Source organism: Mauremys mutica, chromosome 3 (assembly GCF_020497125.1).
Source record: "Mauremys mutica isolate MM-2020 ecotype Southern chromosome 3, ASM2049712v1, whole genome shotgun sequence".
Lineage (NCBI taxonomy): Eukaryota > Metazoa > Chordata > Testudines > Geoemydidae > Mauremys > Mauremys mutica.
In genome coordinates, this window is record NC_059074.1 from 181,561,430 (window position 1) to 181,577,186 (window position 15,757).

Below are 15,757 nucleotides of genomic sequence, written 5' to 3' on the forward strand. Positions count from 1 at the left end.
CTTCAATGAGCGTTAGGCTCTCTGCATGTAGAACCTGCACTGCCATGCTGTGGCATGGCCTCTTCTCTTTCTTGCAGCACAGCTCACTCCAGCACATGCTGCCAAAGGGTCCCCTACTCCAATGGCATACTGTCAACCTTTTCCAATAGGGAGTCAAAGGTGCAGAATACAAATTAGCACTGCTCTCAGCATCCTAAACTCAGGTATTTTACCGTCCAGAGTTGCTGCTGTTCCCGAGCTCTAAAATCTTTAGGACATGTCTTCAGATTTCCCAGTGGGCAGGGGTTTTTCATGTGAAAGCATTCTAAAAATTCATGAGGCGCTTGAGCCTACATGTAGCCCTGGCTTTCCTCTTCGAAAAAGTTCAACTCTCTCCCAATAGTGTCTCCATTGTTTTCATCCTATTCCTATGCCACATAGAAAGAAGGATTCATAGAGTTTAAGGCCAGAAGGGACCATTAGATCATCTAGTCTGACCTTCTGTATATCACAGGCCACTAACTTCCATCCAGCTACTCCAGGATTGAGCCCAGTAACTTGTGGTTGGCTAAAGCATAACTTCTAGAAAGGCTTTATTTGAAGCATCTGGTCCAATGATTTTTGAAAACTGCTTTTATGATACATAAGACCATACACTGAGGAAAGACATTGTAGGAATTGGCTAATGTGCTACATTTCATCTACTGGATTGAATTAGGACTGCTGAACTGCTGTCATAGCTCCTAAATTACTTCTACTTGAGCTCAAGCACTTGGGGCCAGGGCTTTCAGAGCATGAGAATGAGAGCTCTATCCCTGGAGTTACAATTCTGATTGACTAGCTATGCAGCATAGTGGCAGCCCTAAACAGCAAAATTTTCAAACACATCTAAGTGACTTACCAGTAGGTTCCTAAGTCAGTTAGGTGCTTTAAAAAATACTTAGTTTCTAGATAGCCACAGTTACAGTATTTTATCTATAAATATATAAAGTAAAAGTTCAATGAGTAGGGAAGGATACATATTTTAGCATATGAATAAACATATGCTGAGACTTATTTATAACGCTGAAACATATGTGGCCTTTAAGGGCACCTATGCCAGAAAAGACAATGCATGCTGCTTGCCAAATCTTTTCATTGACAAGTTCACAAAATGCCTAGCTCACCAGGCAGGAGCTACGGGGTTGTTCCCTGTTGGAGGCCACTGTAGGGGTTACAAAAGATGTGGGGAGTTATTTTAAATCTATAATTGTATTAGCCTTTCTTGTACAATTAACACATTCAGGTAGAAGAGTGAGTGATAAGCCCAGATTTCTGGGATTTATTTTACTCTTGTGCTAAAAAAAAAGACAGACCCTTGATTAATTGAGACTGGGCAGAAGGGTTTGTCACTGCAGGGCAAAGCAGAGTGGAATTATGAATGGTGTAAAGGCCACAACCCAATGTAACTGTCTCATCTGATTGGTGGATATAGATACAGTCATAACTGACATACAGTGTAATTGACAGCAGAACTGAACCCTAAGATTCTGGGTGAGGAATAGAGCTGATAGAAAAATTTCCAATGGAACATCTTTCTATTGGAAAATGCCAATTTGAAATCTAAGCATTCTGTGGGAACGTGTCAATTTTGACAACATTTTGTTTTTGAAAAAACTCAATACTAAGAGTTTTGATTTTTCATTTAATAACTATTTTTTCTTTAGATACTGTATTTTTATTTTTGTATTATATCCATTACAATACCAATAACTAATTCCAACCCAACCACCATCTGACAATTACCAATTAGAATGCCAATTCCAAATGGCCATTTGGAATACCAGTCACCATTTTTTATATTATATTAATTTAATATATTAATTATATTCTACCCCTAATCTTAACATATTATAATATAAAACATAAAAATGAAGCAAAATATTTTAAAAATTTGAATAAAATATTTTTTATTAACCCAAAATAATTTTTTGTGTAAATTTCATTTCATGGGAAATTTTGATGGGGGGTGGCTTTTTTCCTCACAAAAAAATTCCAAGTCAGAAATTGCACAAGTGAAAAATAAGCAGCAGCAGTTTAGTAAAAGGAACTTTTAGGGGGAAAATGTAGTTGTCGACTATGAATACAACTTGTGTTACTTGCAGTGAGAACTGATACACGCTCTTCCAAAAGCTGAATTTGACCCTAAATAAACACTTTTTCAGTTTCCTACCAAATTTATTTGACTAGAAATAAATAATGAACCTCACTGCCAGCAGCAAGACAGAATGTTTTTCATAGTTTTCATAAGGCATCAGAAGACCTTTATTGTAGTTGTCGAGCCAGTTGTAGCTCTGTAGTTGGTTAATATGGGTTTTCAGTTGTTTGTGTTCCTCAAGAGGAGTGTCTGGACTAGCATATAGAGTGATGAGGAAGGTGGGCCAAGGCAAATCAAGAGGTCTTGAGGAATTCACTTTTATATGTATTGACCCCAACACCTTGACGGATTTCACCCTGTGTCTCTGGCTGTGTAAATTTCACATGTGTAGCATCCTTTGACTGTTGGCTCCTGTACCCATTGAAGTCAAGGCAAAACATCCACTTAAGTAGTAAGGGGTCAGAGCTGAGCCTAGTTATTTTTCAAGTGAAGTAAATTTCATCCTGTGTGCTGGAGTGCAGCGAAGGCAGGCTGCAAAACTTTGAAAGGCCTTACAAGTCTGTGTAAGGGTCAGGAAATATATATTGCAGGCCTGTGGTGCAGTGTGTGCATGTGTGTTTTCTGACATAGGCACTAAAACTAGAAGGGAAAGTGTCAAGTAACATCGGCCCAGAATAAAGGCTTTGTAAGAAAAGATTTATACAAATTGAAATAAGGATTGAAATGTTTTTATGAATTGTGTTTAAATTATCTACAAAGAGGTTTTTAGTTGTTTTGTTTAAATGTAAACCAACTCCTGTAATACTAGGAACCCAAACACTGCACCACTGTGCTAAGTACATGAGCCGGAGAGTGAAACTGACTATAAGCACAAAAGTGTATCTGAACAATTCAATTTCATTCTCCAGCCTGAGTGAAGTGGAGGAAGTAAGTAATGCGCACAAGGAAATGGATTTTGTCTTGTTTTAACAATTTCTTTTGAGAGCTCTCTGGTATATATTTTGATTAAATATAGATTTTTAATTAATCACCCAAGCTGCATCCTAAATGACATATGTAAAAATGTGTAGGCTGTAAATCTGGCTTGGGCCATGCATATGTGTACACCTGAAAGGATGCAGATAAGAGGCTAACTGCAAGACGTTACCTGCCCTAATTGTCTAAGCCCACTGAAACCCTGCTTTTCAGGCTCTTTGACAAAACATGAGGAATACATTCAAGGGAGGTATGCTGCTAGAGCCAGACTTCTGGCTTTGCACAATTGATGCATGTGCCCCACTGCTACCACCAATCTGGAGAACAACTGCAAATGTACAGAAGACTCTGAACCTTGATTAAACCAAAAAAATTATTGTCTAGCCCATTTCCTTGTGAAAATAGCCTACCAATAAACTGATATAAACCAATGTAACACAATGACTGGAAAGAACAAGTAAGCTGGACTTTGCTTCCTCAGCAGGATTCTGGGGGTACAAAGAATACCTCAGCACCTCCCACCCACACCCTCCCATTCCCCAGTACACCTTTTTATGGCACATGAATTGGTTCATTTTGTGATATGATCCAAACAATCATTAGGGATTATTAGTGAGACCATTACTAGAATACTGCATCCATTTCTGGTGTCCAAATCTAGAAAAATATGTTAGAAAAATTGCAAAGGGTTCAAAAAAGCCACAAGAAGGCTGGAAAGATGTATAAGTATAAGATGTAAGAAGCCAACTTAGCTTACTGAAATAAAGATTAATAGATGATTTGTTTAGGGTCTGTAAGTATCTACACAAGGAGAAGGTTTCCAATGGAAGAGGGTTCTTTAATCCAGCAGGCAAAGGCATAAGAAGATGCAGTGGCTGGAAGTTGAAATGATACAAATTCAAAGTGGATAATTAACCATTGGAACAACTCATCAAGGGATATAGTAGATTCTCCATCACTTGAAATCTCTAAATCAGGACTGGATATATTTCCTAAATGATAGGGTCTAGTTCAACAACAGGTTATTGAGTTTGATGCAGGAATTACTGGGTGAGGGTCTCTATAGGCTCTATTATTCAAGAGGTCAGACTAGATCATAAAAACAGCCATATTGGGACAGATCAAAGGTCCATCTATCCCAGTATCCTGTCTTCCAACAGTGGCCAATGCCAGGTGCCCCAGAGGGAATGAACAGAACATGTAATCATCAAGTGATCCATTCCCTGTTGTTCATTCCCAGCTTCTGGCAAACAGAGGCTAGGGACACCATCTCAGCCCATCCTAGCAGATAATCATCATAATCTCCGGTGGCTTTTTAAAATCTTTGGGTGAAATCCTTGACCCACTTTAGACAATGGCAAAACTCCTGTTCACTTCAATGGGGGCAGGATGTCACCATATAAATCTGTGAATGTTGCTAACATGCTCCAAAATACCTTTGGATAGTTGTGTGGAAATAGTGAGTTACTTTTGAGGGAGGAGGGGAAGGGAGTCTTCTTCTCTACATATGCACAATATGCCTCAGGTGGCATGTGACCTAGATTCATCACTGAATTTGGTCCGCAGTTTGGATCATTAGCTTCCCTGGCTCAGGCCGGGTACTGACAGGGAGTGTGATGTTATTGTTGACCCAGGCCTCCCGGGGAAGGGGTGACAAAAACTGTTTTTCAGATGTGACCCAAAATTTTTAGAGTGGTTTTAGCTCTTATCTCATTTAGCCTGAGCTGCAGTCCCATACACTACATGCCACACAGATTAAACTTGCTCCTGATAAAAGAAATTTGCACAGGTAGCTGAAGGAAACCAGAATCTATGGTCTCATTAACAAACAATATTAAGGCAGATCTACACTTAAAAGGGTGCCGTTTTTCCTGTTGACATAGTTAATCCACCTCTGCTAGAGGTGATAGCTATGTTGAGAGGAGAAGCCCTCCTGTTGACGTAGCATTGTCTACACTGAAGGTTAGATCAATATAATAATTGTGTCCTCAGAGGTGTGGATTTTTCACACTCCTCAGCAACGTACTTATACCAAGGTACGTTTGTAGTGTAGACCTGGGCTTATTGTGCACATGTTTGGGGTGCACATTGAGACCTGATCCAGTACCTATTGGAGGCAACAGAAAATCTTCCAGTGACTTTAATAGGCTTTGGATCAGTTTAGATAATTGTATGTTTACCTATGCCTGTGTGTTTTTAAAATGTAACAGTCCTGCAGGTTTTAAAATTATTATGGATTTGCAACCACTTCACATGCATCCATTTCAGACACTAACATTGTTTATTATTGTTGTTTTAAGGTCAAATGGCTGGTGATCACACGAGACTGGAATTCCATAACATAGAGACAGGAATAATAACAGAACGCCGCTACCTGTCCTCTGTTCCCTCTAATTTCATTGGACATCTGCAGAGTCTCACATTTAATGGCATGGCATACATTGACCTATGTAAAAACGGAGACATTGATTATTGTGAGCTAAATGCCAGATTTGGGTTCAGGAATATCATAGCAGATCCTGTCACCTTCAAAACAAAAGCAAGCTATGTTGCACTGGCCACACTACAAGCCTACACATCTATGCACCTTTTTTTCCAGTTCAAAACAACATCACTGGATGGACTGATACTCTATAACAGTGGAGATGGAAATGATTTCATTGTAGTTGAATTAGTTAAAGGGTATGTACACAGCTAACTGTGCCATAAGCAAAATAGTTTGGGTTCTTTTACAGTCTTTAGACATGTTAAAATCATGAGGTTTAGGTTGAAAATCTTTACTTTCCTAACTTTTTAGAATCTGGTTGATAAACATTCTCTGAATCTTTTTTTCTTTTCATGCTGAAACTTAGTTAAATATGAAAAGCAAGTAATAATATAGTTTGTATAGGACATAGACAAAAAATAATGCTAATGCACCCTGCTGCTTCAGCAATAGTTAGAAACCTGGGGCTAGATCTTTAGCTAGAATAAGTCAGTGTTGATTTCACTGGCGCTAGGTTCATTTACCCCACTTGAGAATCCAGCCCCTCATACTCATAATTATTCTCCTTGCTTGCCAGTTACACTGGGGAAAAAAAAAGAAACAAAATATAGGGTGCCTTAATTTGTACCTTCTCAAGTATACAAGAAAAACTAACTTTTTTTTTAAAAATGTTCTTTATCCAGGTATTTACACTATGTGTTTGATTTGGGAAATGGTGCGAATCTCATCAAAGGAAGTTCTAATAAACCTCTGAATGACAATCAGTGGCACAATGTGATGATATCGAGGGATACCAATAATCTTCATACTGTGAAGATTGACACTAAAATCACAACACAAAGCACAGCAGGAGCCAGAAACTTAGACCTCAAAAGTAAGTACAATAATTCTTGTGTAATGTGTGGTGGGATACTTTGCAGATGGGTAGTTATATTTGTCAAGAGTAATTTAAGTTTATGGTGCTATATAAAGATTACTATAACTGATAATAATGAATATGTCCACGTGAAATCAGTTTCTTCTCATTATTCTTACACTCTCAGTTCAGTAATTCTGCATGGTTATGTAAGACCAAAAATGTAGAGACAAAATTTCAACTTTACACTAGACAAGAAGACAAGAGAGTGGAAAGAACAGAAGGCTTTCGGACCCTGTGAAAAAAAAATCCAATAGCTGAAATTAATAAGGATTAAAGCAGTAAAGGCCTATAGGAATTAAATAAATCTATAGAAATTACTCTAAAATTCTATAGAATTAAATTGAGAATCACATCCTCACTGTAGAATTCTAAAAATTCTTTTCACAGTTCTAGATGCCGCAAACACTCACAGAGAGCACAGTCCAAGAACTGGAGTAGAAGCGTAGCGACATAAAACTGCCCTGTCCTTACTTGTGGTTTGGGAGAAACTCTGACCTGAAGCCCGTTATTTAGTATTTCCCATACAGCCCGTTTACTAGAGCTTGTAAATGAGGGAAGTAAATACTGTATTACCCTGAGTGCTCTGTTCAGTCACATGCTAATTCTTATAATTTGGTATAATATCTTGCATGAAAAGCACAGTTTTTTGCTAATTCTCAAATAAAAGTAACATTTTGAAATATCAGATGCCTGGCACATTAAATATACGTGTACGTTTGTGTAGGTACAGATCTCATTTAAATATATAACTGTTTTAAAGATAATCTTGTCAACCAAATTTTGTGTGAGTGAGTGAACTAAATAGTAATTTGATTGGCAAGAATGGCTCTTATGAATACAATGCATATTTGAAATAATGTGTAAATATATATTTTAAAAAAATTTCTACACATTGTATATAACAAAGAAAATTCATTCTGATTTCATGGTAGAATATTCTGTATTTTATAACTTCTTTTATATAAAAAATATATTTCTTATATACAAAACTAATAAATTAAGATGAAGAACTCTACATTTCATAACATTCAGGTTATGATACTAATTGGCAAAATGCAGGAAATTCAAAGTTGATATTAATATTCCATCTTGAGCTCACTGCGTTTTCTTTTAACCATCTTCTGAGTTAAAGATAATGAGCTGACCTTGGTAATTACTGTGGATTTTATGATATTTCACGTTTGATATTTCACTTTCCCATCAGTGGCTTCCTTATAAAAAATGCTTTGTTTACAAGTCTAATCAAGATTTTCTAATTGTTAGTGCTGCAGCTTCATTGGGGCATTTGAAAATCAAACAGTGTTCTTTCTGCTTTCTATATCTTTGCTCTAATTATGGACAATTACAATTCAGGAATCAGAATCAGATTTTCAAAGTTATTATTGAAGAATGAGACAGAAAAAAATCCAGCTTGTTTTTCCACAGCTATTCTGGCTCTGCAAGTGTGTGTGCATGCATCCGTGTGTGTGTGTGTGCGTGTATGTGTGTGAGAGAGAGAGAGAGAATGAGAATATATATGTGACTATAAAACCAGATTTTGACAGTACACCTCTACCTCGTTATACTGCTGTCCTCGGGAGCCAAAAAATCTTACCGCCTTATAGGTGAAACCGCATTATATCGAACTTGCTGTGATCCGCTGGAGTGTGCAGCCTCGCCCCCCTGGAGCACTGCTTTACCGCGTTCTATCTGAATTCGTGTTATATCGAGTTGTGTTATATCGGGGTACTGGTGTATATTAAGCAGATAGATACAACTTGGAATATGCATATTGTCATGAGCCGATAAGAGAAGTTAAACATTTTTTACTTATTTTATTGTGTCACAGCTACATCTTAATATTGTTCAGATATAGTGTTGTTGGGTTTTTTGTTATGTTACTTTATAAAAATTAGTTGAGTTAAAGATACTATACTTAATGAGACACTAGAGGGCACTATAATGTCACAAAATATGCTGCTTGCTGTATTCATGGAAAGATAAATGCTCCTGACAGGATAGACTATGAAATCCAACATTCCTTTGTTTTCTTCACATTTGCACAAATACTAAGGAGTATAAAAGTGTATCAACATTTTAAACTAGGGAGGTGAATTATATTAGACACTGACTTTTTGGTGGAAGTTTTATATAATTTGCCACACAGCAAAAAATCTTTGGGTAAAAGAATAACAATCCTCATGATACAGTAAGTGACCTTGATCAAACAGACTTTCTATCATAATACAGGTTCTCAGTCTTTCTCTCGCCAGCAGTACTATGTGATTGAGGGTTTTTTTTATTTTTAATGAATTAGTATGTCTTGTTTCATTGGCATAATTAAATCATGATATAGGACATATAAAGTGAGTGGGGGTTTTGTTTCATAAAGCTGATGAATTTTAACAAGTCAAATGGGAGACTGGGCATTCTATAATGGGAAAGCCTCGTTACATTTCACTGGTATTTCCTCTTCCTTTTTTAATTTCCTTTTGAATTATTCTTCCATACCATTCTTTATTTCTTTTAAATGACAATAGCACTCCTCTATTGTATTACATGCTGATCCTGCAAACACTTTATGCATCTATTTAACATGACTCAGGTGAGTAGTCCTGCTGACTTGATTGTACATGTTAAGCTCAGCCAAACTTCCACAAGTTCTACCACCAGTTCAACATAATTGGAGTTAGCACTAGCAGGAACACTAATGTGTACAAAAGTGCTTGCCCATGGGAAGCTTGTATATACCTTGGCCCCCACCACTGCTGACACCAGTTCAGCTGAATGGGAGCTAACCACTGGTTGAAATCATTTTGTTAAATTCCCTAGTGTAGACATAGTCATGATATCCATCAACTGCTGGATATTCAAGTAAACAACAAAACAGGAGATGGAGAGGTATTAGTGTGCTTAGACTGGAAAAAAATGGGTTATTTATTTTAGAAGAGAAAATGAGCAGACTGGGTTAATGCCTCATTATTCTGATTTGTTCCTGTGTTTGTGTGTGCAATTATAACAGCCTATGAAGAGAAATGAGTCTTAACAACAAAAGCAGCATAATTCAGGCATGCATACCTGCAGAGTTACAGCAAAGTTTTCTTCAGTGTGAGTTTTTTGGTTATACTCCCTATCCTGTTTTCAGTATAGCTCATATGGTTCATACACTCATAAAGTCCAGCCCACAATTTAAAATTTCCAGCATTCTTCTCTAAATATACTTTTGTTCCTTTTTGTTTCCTCTACTTTACATTGTGCTCTCAGAAGCCATGCAAGTTTGGGTGACCTACCTGCTGTGTTTAAAATAATTCAACAATTTTAGTGAAGTTGAGGGGTTGCCTGGGTGTAACTGAGGGCCCATCATTTGCAGGGTCCCTTACTACTGCCAAAGGAAAATGTTGTCCTCATTCAACTATACATTTTTCAACACCTTTAGTCATAGGTGCTGGAACTCAGAGTGCTGCTGCACCCGCTGCCTTGAAGTGGTTTTCGTCATATACAGGGCTTAGTTTGAGTCAATGGCTCTCAGCCACCACCGTTATACAAATTGTTCCAGCACCACTGCCTTTTGTAACTCCTTTGTCTCCAGCCTTTGCCTGTGTTGATAAACCCAACTCATGGTTTTGTCTCCGCTTCTTTCTATTAAATGCTTCAAAAGCAGATGCACATCTTTGGAAGAGAAACATCCTCAAACATAACTCTGTCTCCTCTTTCTCTCCTAAACTTTAGCCAGCCATTTGCCTCTACTGTGCATAATGTCAGCATTACGCTTGACCCTGACGTTAACTTTTTAGGCCAAAAATTAGAATTACTTTACCATAGGAAATTCCAATACTTCAACATTTGCTTTCATCCAAAATTGGAACAAAAAGTTTAAATGTCTTTTTTTTTCCACAGAATGAAAAGTTGGAATAAATTTTGATTCAGAAATGTTGAAACATTTTGTTCCAGCTCAGATCAGTTTGACATATTGACCTGCATCTGCCTGAACTACTTGTGCAGCCTCAAGGGTATCTCATGGATAGCTTGGGTGCTTCATGCCTCCATCCTTACTTCAGCTCAGGCCCTCTGTCATCTGTCCCTTCATTCGATTTTGCAATGTTTCTGCTTTCATTTTCCTTCTCTTCTGCCTCTTTAACAGTCTGGAACAGCCTACAGTCTGAAACATCTCAAAGGAAACTGGTCAAATTCACTGCTGGTGTAACTCCAGTGATTTCAGAGATGTATATATTTGGCCCAATGCCCCTACTTAGCAATTAAAACATCCTTTCAAACTTGCTATGAAGATTTAGTAGCCCATGTGTGCACAAATCTACATCTTTTACCATGATGCCTGGTGATAATGAAATAACCTAATAATATTTTACTTGGCTGTCAAAATATGTTACTCATGCTGGGTGAGTGGATAGGGTGGATAGAATTTTGCAAGGCTGAACTAAACCATCTTGTTAATGGAAAAGTGAATTGTTCTAGCAGTGGAAATTGAACCTGAAGTGATTTCAATTTTCTACAACATTTGTTCCTATTGTTTTATAATCAGCCCTGTATTAATTTTGCCACATTATGTATTTCTCCTTCTCACAAAGTCTCTGGTCTTTCCCATTTATGAAGGCTACATCTACACTTGGAGCTAGTTTGCGTAGATTTACTTGTGTTTCTCACATCAAGCTAGCAGGCCAAAAATAGCAGTGCTCCTGTGGTAGCACAGGAGAGTGGCAGCACAGACTGGTGGCCTACATACAAACCGGTCTGAACCTTGTGGGTATGTACTCAGAGCAGTTAGCCCATCCCACCACTCACCACTGCCCATACTACTGCAGTTACAATACTATTTTTAGAATTCTGCCTCCATGAGAGCTAGCATGAGTGGGTCTGAGACCTAGAAATCACACCCAAGGTAGTGTAGAAGTAGCCCGAGACCCAATGCTTTATTGAAAAGCAAAGAACAACATTTTATTTAAAAATGCAGACTTGTACAAATGAACAAGCATTAGCCATGAACTTTTCCCAAATCAACATGCATAAGTTAATTTCAGTGACCTTGCCAGAGGGATGTGAACTCTCCATGCAGAAATAGCTTTTTTTTTCTAGAGGCAGAATTCCAGATACTGTTACCTGTAAACATGATGGGTGAGATGTCATCCTCCATATTTCTTCATAACCTGACTCACCTCCTCTCCCTTAAAATCTAAGGTCCCCACATACAGTGACAAACCCTGCCAGTGCTTTCCTAGTTACAGAATGTACCATGACAGTGTAACCAGTGTGACTGAAATGTGTAGGGGAATTGGGGTAGGAGTTAAGAGACGCATAGTTCCTGTGCAGCATAGAATCCCACTTTGTGGTATTCTCCATGAGTAGGCAAGTAAGTCAAGAGTGTGGCCTGAGGATTTGCTATAATGTAGGCTTCCATTTCTGCTTTCCATTGAGAGTCTGTGTCCCTAATTGACCTGTGTTACTTCAGGTCAGTTAGGAACACCTGAGTGCAATTAAGGGCTGCCTGAAACCTGTTAAAATCTCTCTTCTGCTGTAGGGAGAGAGGGGAGACAAACTGCTGCAAGGCTGGGGGCAGCAGGGAGATAAGCTTCTCCAGTGTGAGAGACTGTACTCCTCCCCATAGGGGAGACACCCAAAACCCAGTGCCTGTTTAGGGGAAGGACTAACACCCTGGGGCCAGTGACAGGACAACACCTGCCCCAGTGAGGGGCCCAGGGAAAAGTATTCCCCTTTTGTTTCGGTGCATTATAGCCCAAAGATTAGGAGGATATCCCAAGCAGGATATAGGTGTTATGCTTGCAGAGAACTAGGGCATATCGTGGCCCAATGTCCTAACATTGAGGAGCCCATGCAATGCAACCTGGGTGGTCATGCAGTCCCACGTGGCTTAATCAACCTTGTGTTGGTTGTGATGACCCCGCATAGGTACACGCGACCAGTTAAGATGAATGGCATAAAGACCATTGCATTAGTGGACTCCAGGAGTGCTGTCATGCTGGTCTCAGGGAAACTAGTAGGACAGGACCAGCTGTCTCGGGCCAAACACACAGGGATAACCTGTGTACATGGCACTGTCAACTACTATCCAACCATCCCTGTACAAATTGAAGTTCAGGGGAGTACCGCGGCAGGGGTGGTCCCTCAACTCCCATATCCGATCCTCATCGGATGAGACTTTGGGAATCTACTTCCAGTGGGTGAGTCCGAGGAGGGTAGTGACCCCAGGCGTGATACTGTGGCCCCAGTAGGTAGCCCACTCCTGTTTTTCTCTGAATTTGCCCAGGACTTGTTCTCTGCAACTGAGAAGCCCCAGAATACTAGGTGAGAAAGGAGCGCGGACAAAAGGTTGGGAACCAGGATCTTGGCTAGGAACCAAAAGGTTGCACTCATAGGGAGGCATTTTCATCCAGCTGGCAGGAGGGCAACTCAGGTTGTTGATGAGCCATAAGCTGGACTCAGTTCTGCTGAGGCCAACCCTGGAGGGGAAACAAAAATACATCCCCTTGATTTTGAGCATATTGGCCCTCATTTAGAAATTTCGGGGAAGACCAAGCCGATGATCTGCTGTATGACAATATTAGAAGGGAGGTAGTTGAGGTGACTGGGGTACCAGTGGAGGGGAAACACAAAGGCTCAGGGCCATGCTTCATGATAAAAAGGGACCTGTTATATAGAGTAGTCCAAAGGCAAGAGCAAGAAGTGGAGCAGCACCTGGTGCCTTGAAGACACCAGAGAGCAGTGCTGGACCTCGCTCATAGCCATTTATTTGGAGGGCATCTAGGGATAAAGAAAATCCTTGACCGAATCCTATGAAGGTTCTTTTGGCCAGGAGTTTATATTGAGATCTGACAATATTGCTCCTCCTGCCCAGAATGTCAATTACGTGGCCCACGACCGCACTTAAGTGCCCCTCTGGTACCTCTGCCAATTATTGAAGTCCCATTTGAGAGGATAGCCATGGACCTGATAGCCCACTGGAGAAGTCAGCCCGAGGCCATCAGTGCGTGCTCGTTCGTCTGGACTATGCCATCCGATACCCAGAAGCCATACCCCTCCATAACATAATGTCCAAGACCATAGTGAAAGAATTAATTCAAATTTTCTCTAGGGTAGGGATACCCAAAGAGATCTTAATGGATCAAGGAACCCCCTTTGTGTCAAAATTGATGAAGGACCTGTGTGCAATGCTCCACATACAGGCCCTACAAATGTCAGTCTACCATCCACAGACTGATGGCCTCGTCAAATGCTTTAATAGGACTCTGAAGAACATGATAAGGAAAGTGGTGAGCTGGGACGGGAAGAATTGGGATACCTTCCTACCTCACCTGATGTTTGCCATAAGGGAAGTTCCCCAAACATCCATAAGGTTCTCCCCCTTTGAGCTGCTATACGGTCGCCATCTCCACGGCATACTGGACATTGCCAAGGAGGACTGGGAAGAACAGCCTAACCAGGGGAGAAACGTTATTGAACGTGTGATACAGTTGCGGGACAGGATAGCCCAAGTCACCCCCACAGTGCGGGAACACATGGAAAAAACACAAGAGGCCCAACAGACTATTACAATCGCCAAGAGAAGGTCTGGAAGTTCCGGACAGGTGATCGGGTAATGGGGCTGGTGCTCACAGCTGAAAGCAAGCCCCAGGCCAGATGTCAGGGGCCACATGAAATAATAGAAGCCTTTTTTTCTGGGGGTCAACTATAAGGTTCGACAGCCTGATCGCCAGAAGCCGGAGCAGATCTACCATGTCAACATGTTGAAACCCTGGCAGGACAGAGGAGCTTATGTGATCACCCTAAAGACCCAAGAAAATAAACCACAGAGGCAAGTAAGAATATCCCCTGAATTGACCCCTGAACAACAGGCAGAAGTCACCAATATGGTTTAGCAAAACCACAATGTGTTCTTGGAGAAGCCAGGCAGAACCACTGAAACTCATCATCATATCATCACGGACCCCAGAGTAAAGGTGAATGTTAAGCCATACTGGATCCCAGAGGCAAAAAGAGAGGAGATTAGGACCGAAGTTAAGAGTATGTTGGAGCTAGGAGTCATTGAGGAGTCCCATAGTCAGTGGTCCAGTCAAATCATTCTGGTACCTAAGCCAGATGGCACCATGAGATTCTGCAATGACTTCCAGAAATTAAATGAGGTGTCCCAGTTCGATTATTCCATACCTTAGGTAGATGAGCTAATTGACCAGTTGGGAAAAGCACGATTCCTGTCCCACCCTCGACCTGACCAAAGGTTATTGGCAAATCCTTCTGGCCAAGGAAGCCAAGGAGAAGACTGCTTTTTCTATACCAGAAAGATTGTGCCAATATACTCTCCTCCCTTTTGAATTATACGGGGCTCCCACAACCTTCCAGTGGCTCATGATTAAGCTGTTACATCCACATGCCAAGTATGCGGCTGCTTACCTCAACAATGTGGTCATACATAGCCCAGACTGGGAGACACACCTAGAAAAGGTGGAGGCAGTATTAGATACCCTGAGGGATGCAGGTCTCACTACAAATTCCTCCAAATGTGCAATAGGGCTAGCTGAAGCCAAATACCTTGGTTACATCATGGGAAGGGATGTAGTGAAGCCCCAATTGAATAAGTTAGGGCAATACAAAGTGGGCCCTGACCAATCTGGAAGAAACAGATCAGAGCATTTCTGGGAATAGTAGGGTACAACAGGCGATTCATTCCCCACTTTGCTACCAGAGCATACCTGTTGACGAACCTGATAAAAGCCAGAGGCCCAGAATAGTGAAATGGACCAATGCTGCTGAAGAAGCATTTACAGATCTGAGGACCACCCTCTGTAGTAATTCAGTAGTAGTAACGCCAGACTTTGAGAAAGAGTTTGTATTACAAACAGATGCCTCCGAGGTTGGAGTGGGAACCGTACTTTCTCAAATGCTAGGAGAGGAAGAACACCCAGTCCTATTCCTTAGTAGGAAACTCCTGTACAGAGAACAAAGGTATGCCATGGTAGAGAAGAAATGCCTTGCTGTAAAGTGGGCCATGGAAACCCTATGCTACTACCTACTCAGACGGTGTCCATAAGGAAGACACTCCAAACCCAGTGCCTGTTTAGGGAAGGACTGACACCCTGGGACCAGTAACAGGACAACACCTGCCCAGTGAGGGCCCCTTTTTATTTCAGTGCATTACAGACTTTTTCCCTTTCTTTGACAGAGGAGCACTCCTCAGGTCTGCCCTGAGGCCTACCGGGAAGGCTCTGAGAAACAAACCCCAAAGAGGGAAGACAGATACACTCCAGAGTGTGCG

General features: G+C 40.5%; 1 protein-coding gene across 8 annotated transcripts in view; it reads left to right on the forward strand.

Moving 5' to 3' along the window:
* Window positions 1-15,757, forward strand: part of NRXN1 (neurexin 1) — a 1,323,847-nt gene that overhangs the window by 667,117 nt on the left and 640,973 nt on the right. For all 8 annotated transcript variants that reach the window (XM_045010133.1, XM_045010135.1, XM_045010134.1 and 5 more), the window contains 2 exons: window positions 5,392-5,773; window positions 6,260-6,450. In XM_045010133.1, the coding sequence (XP_044866068.1) occupies window positions 5,392-5,773; window positions 6,260-6,450 (573 nt within the window). The remainder of the gene's footprint in view (window positions 1-5,391; window positions 5,774-6,259; window positions 6,451-15,757) is intronic.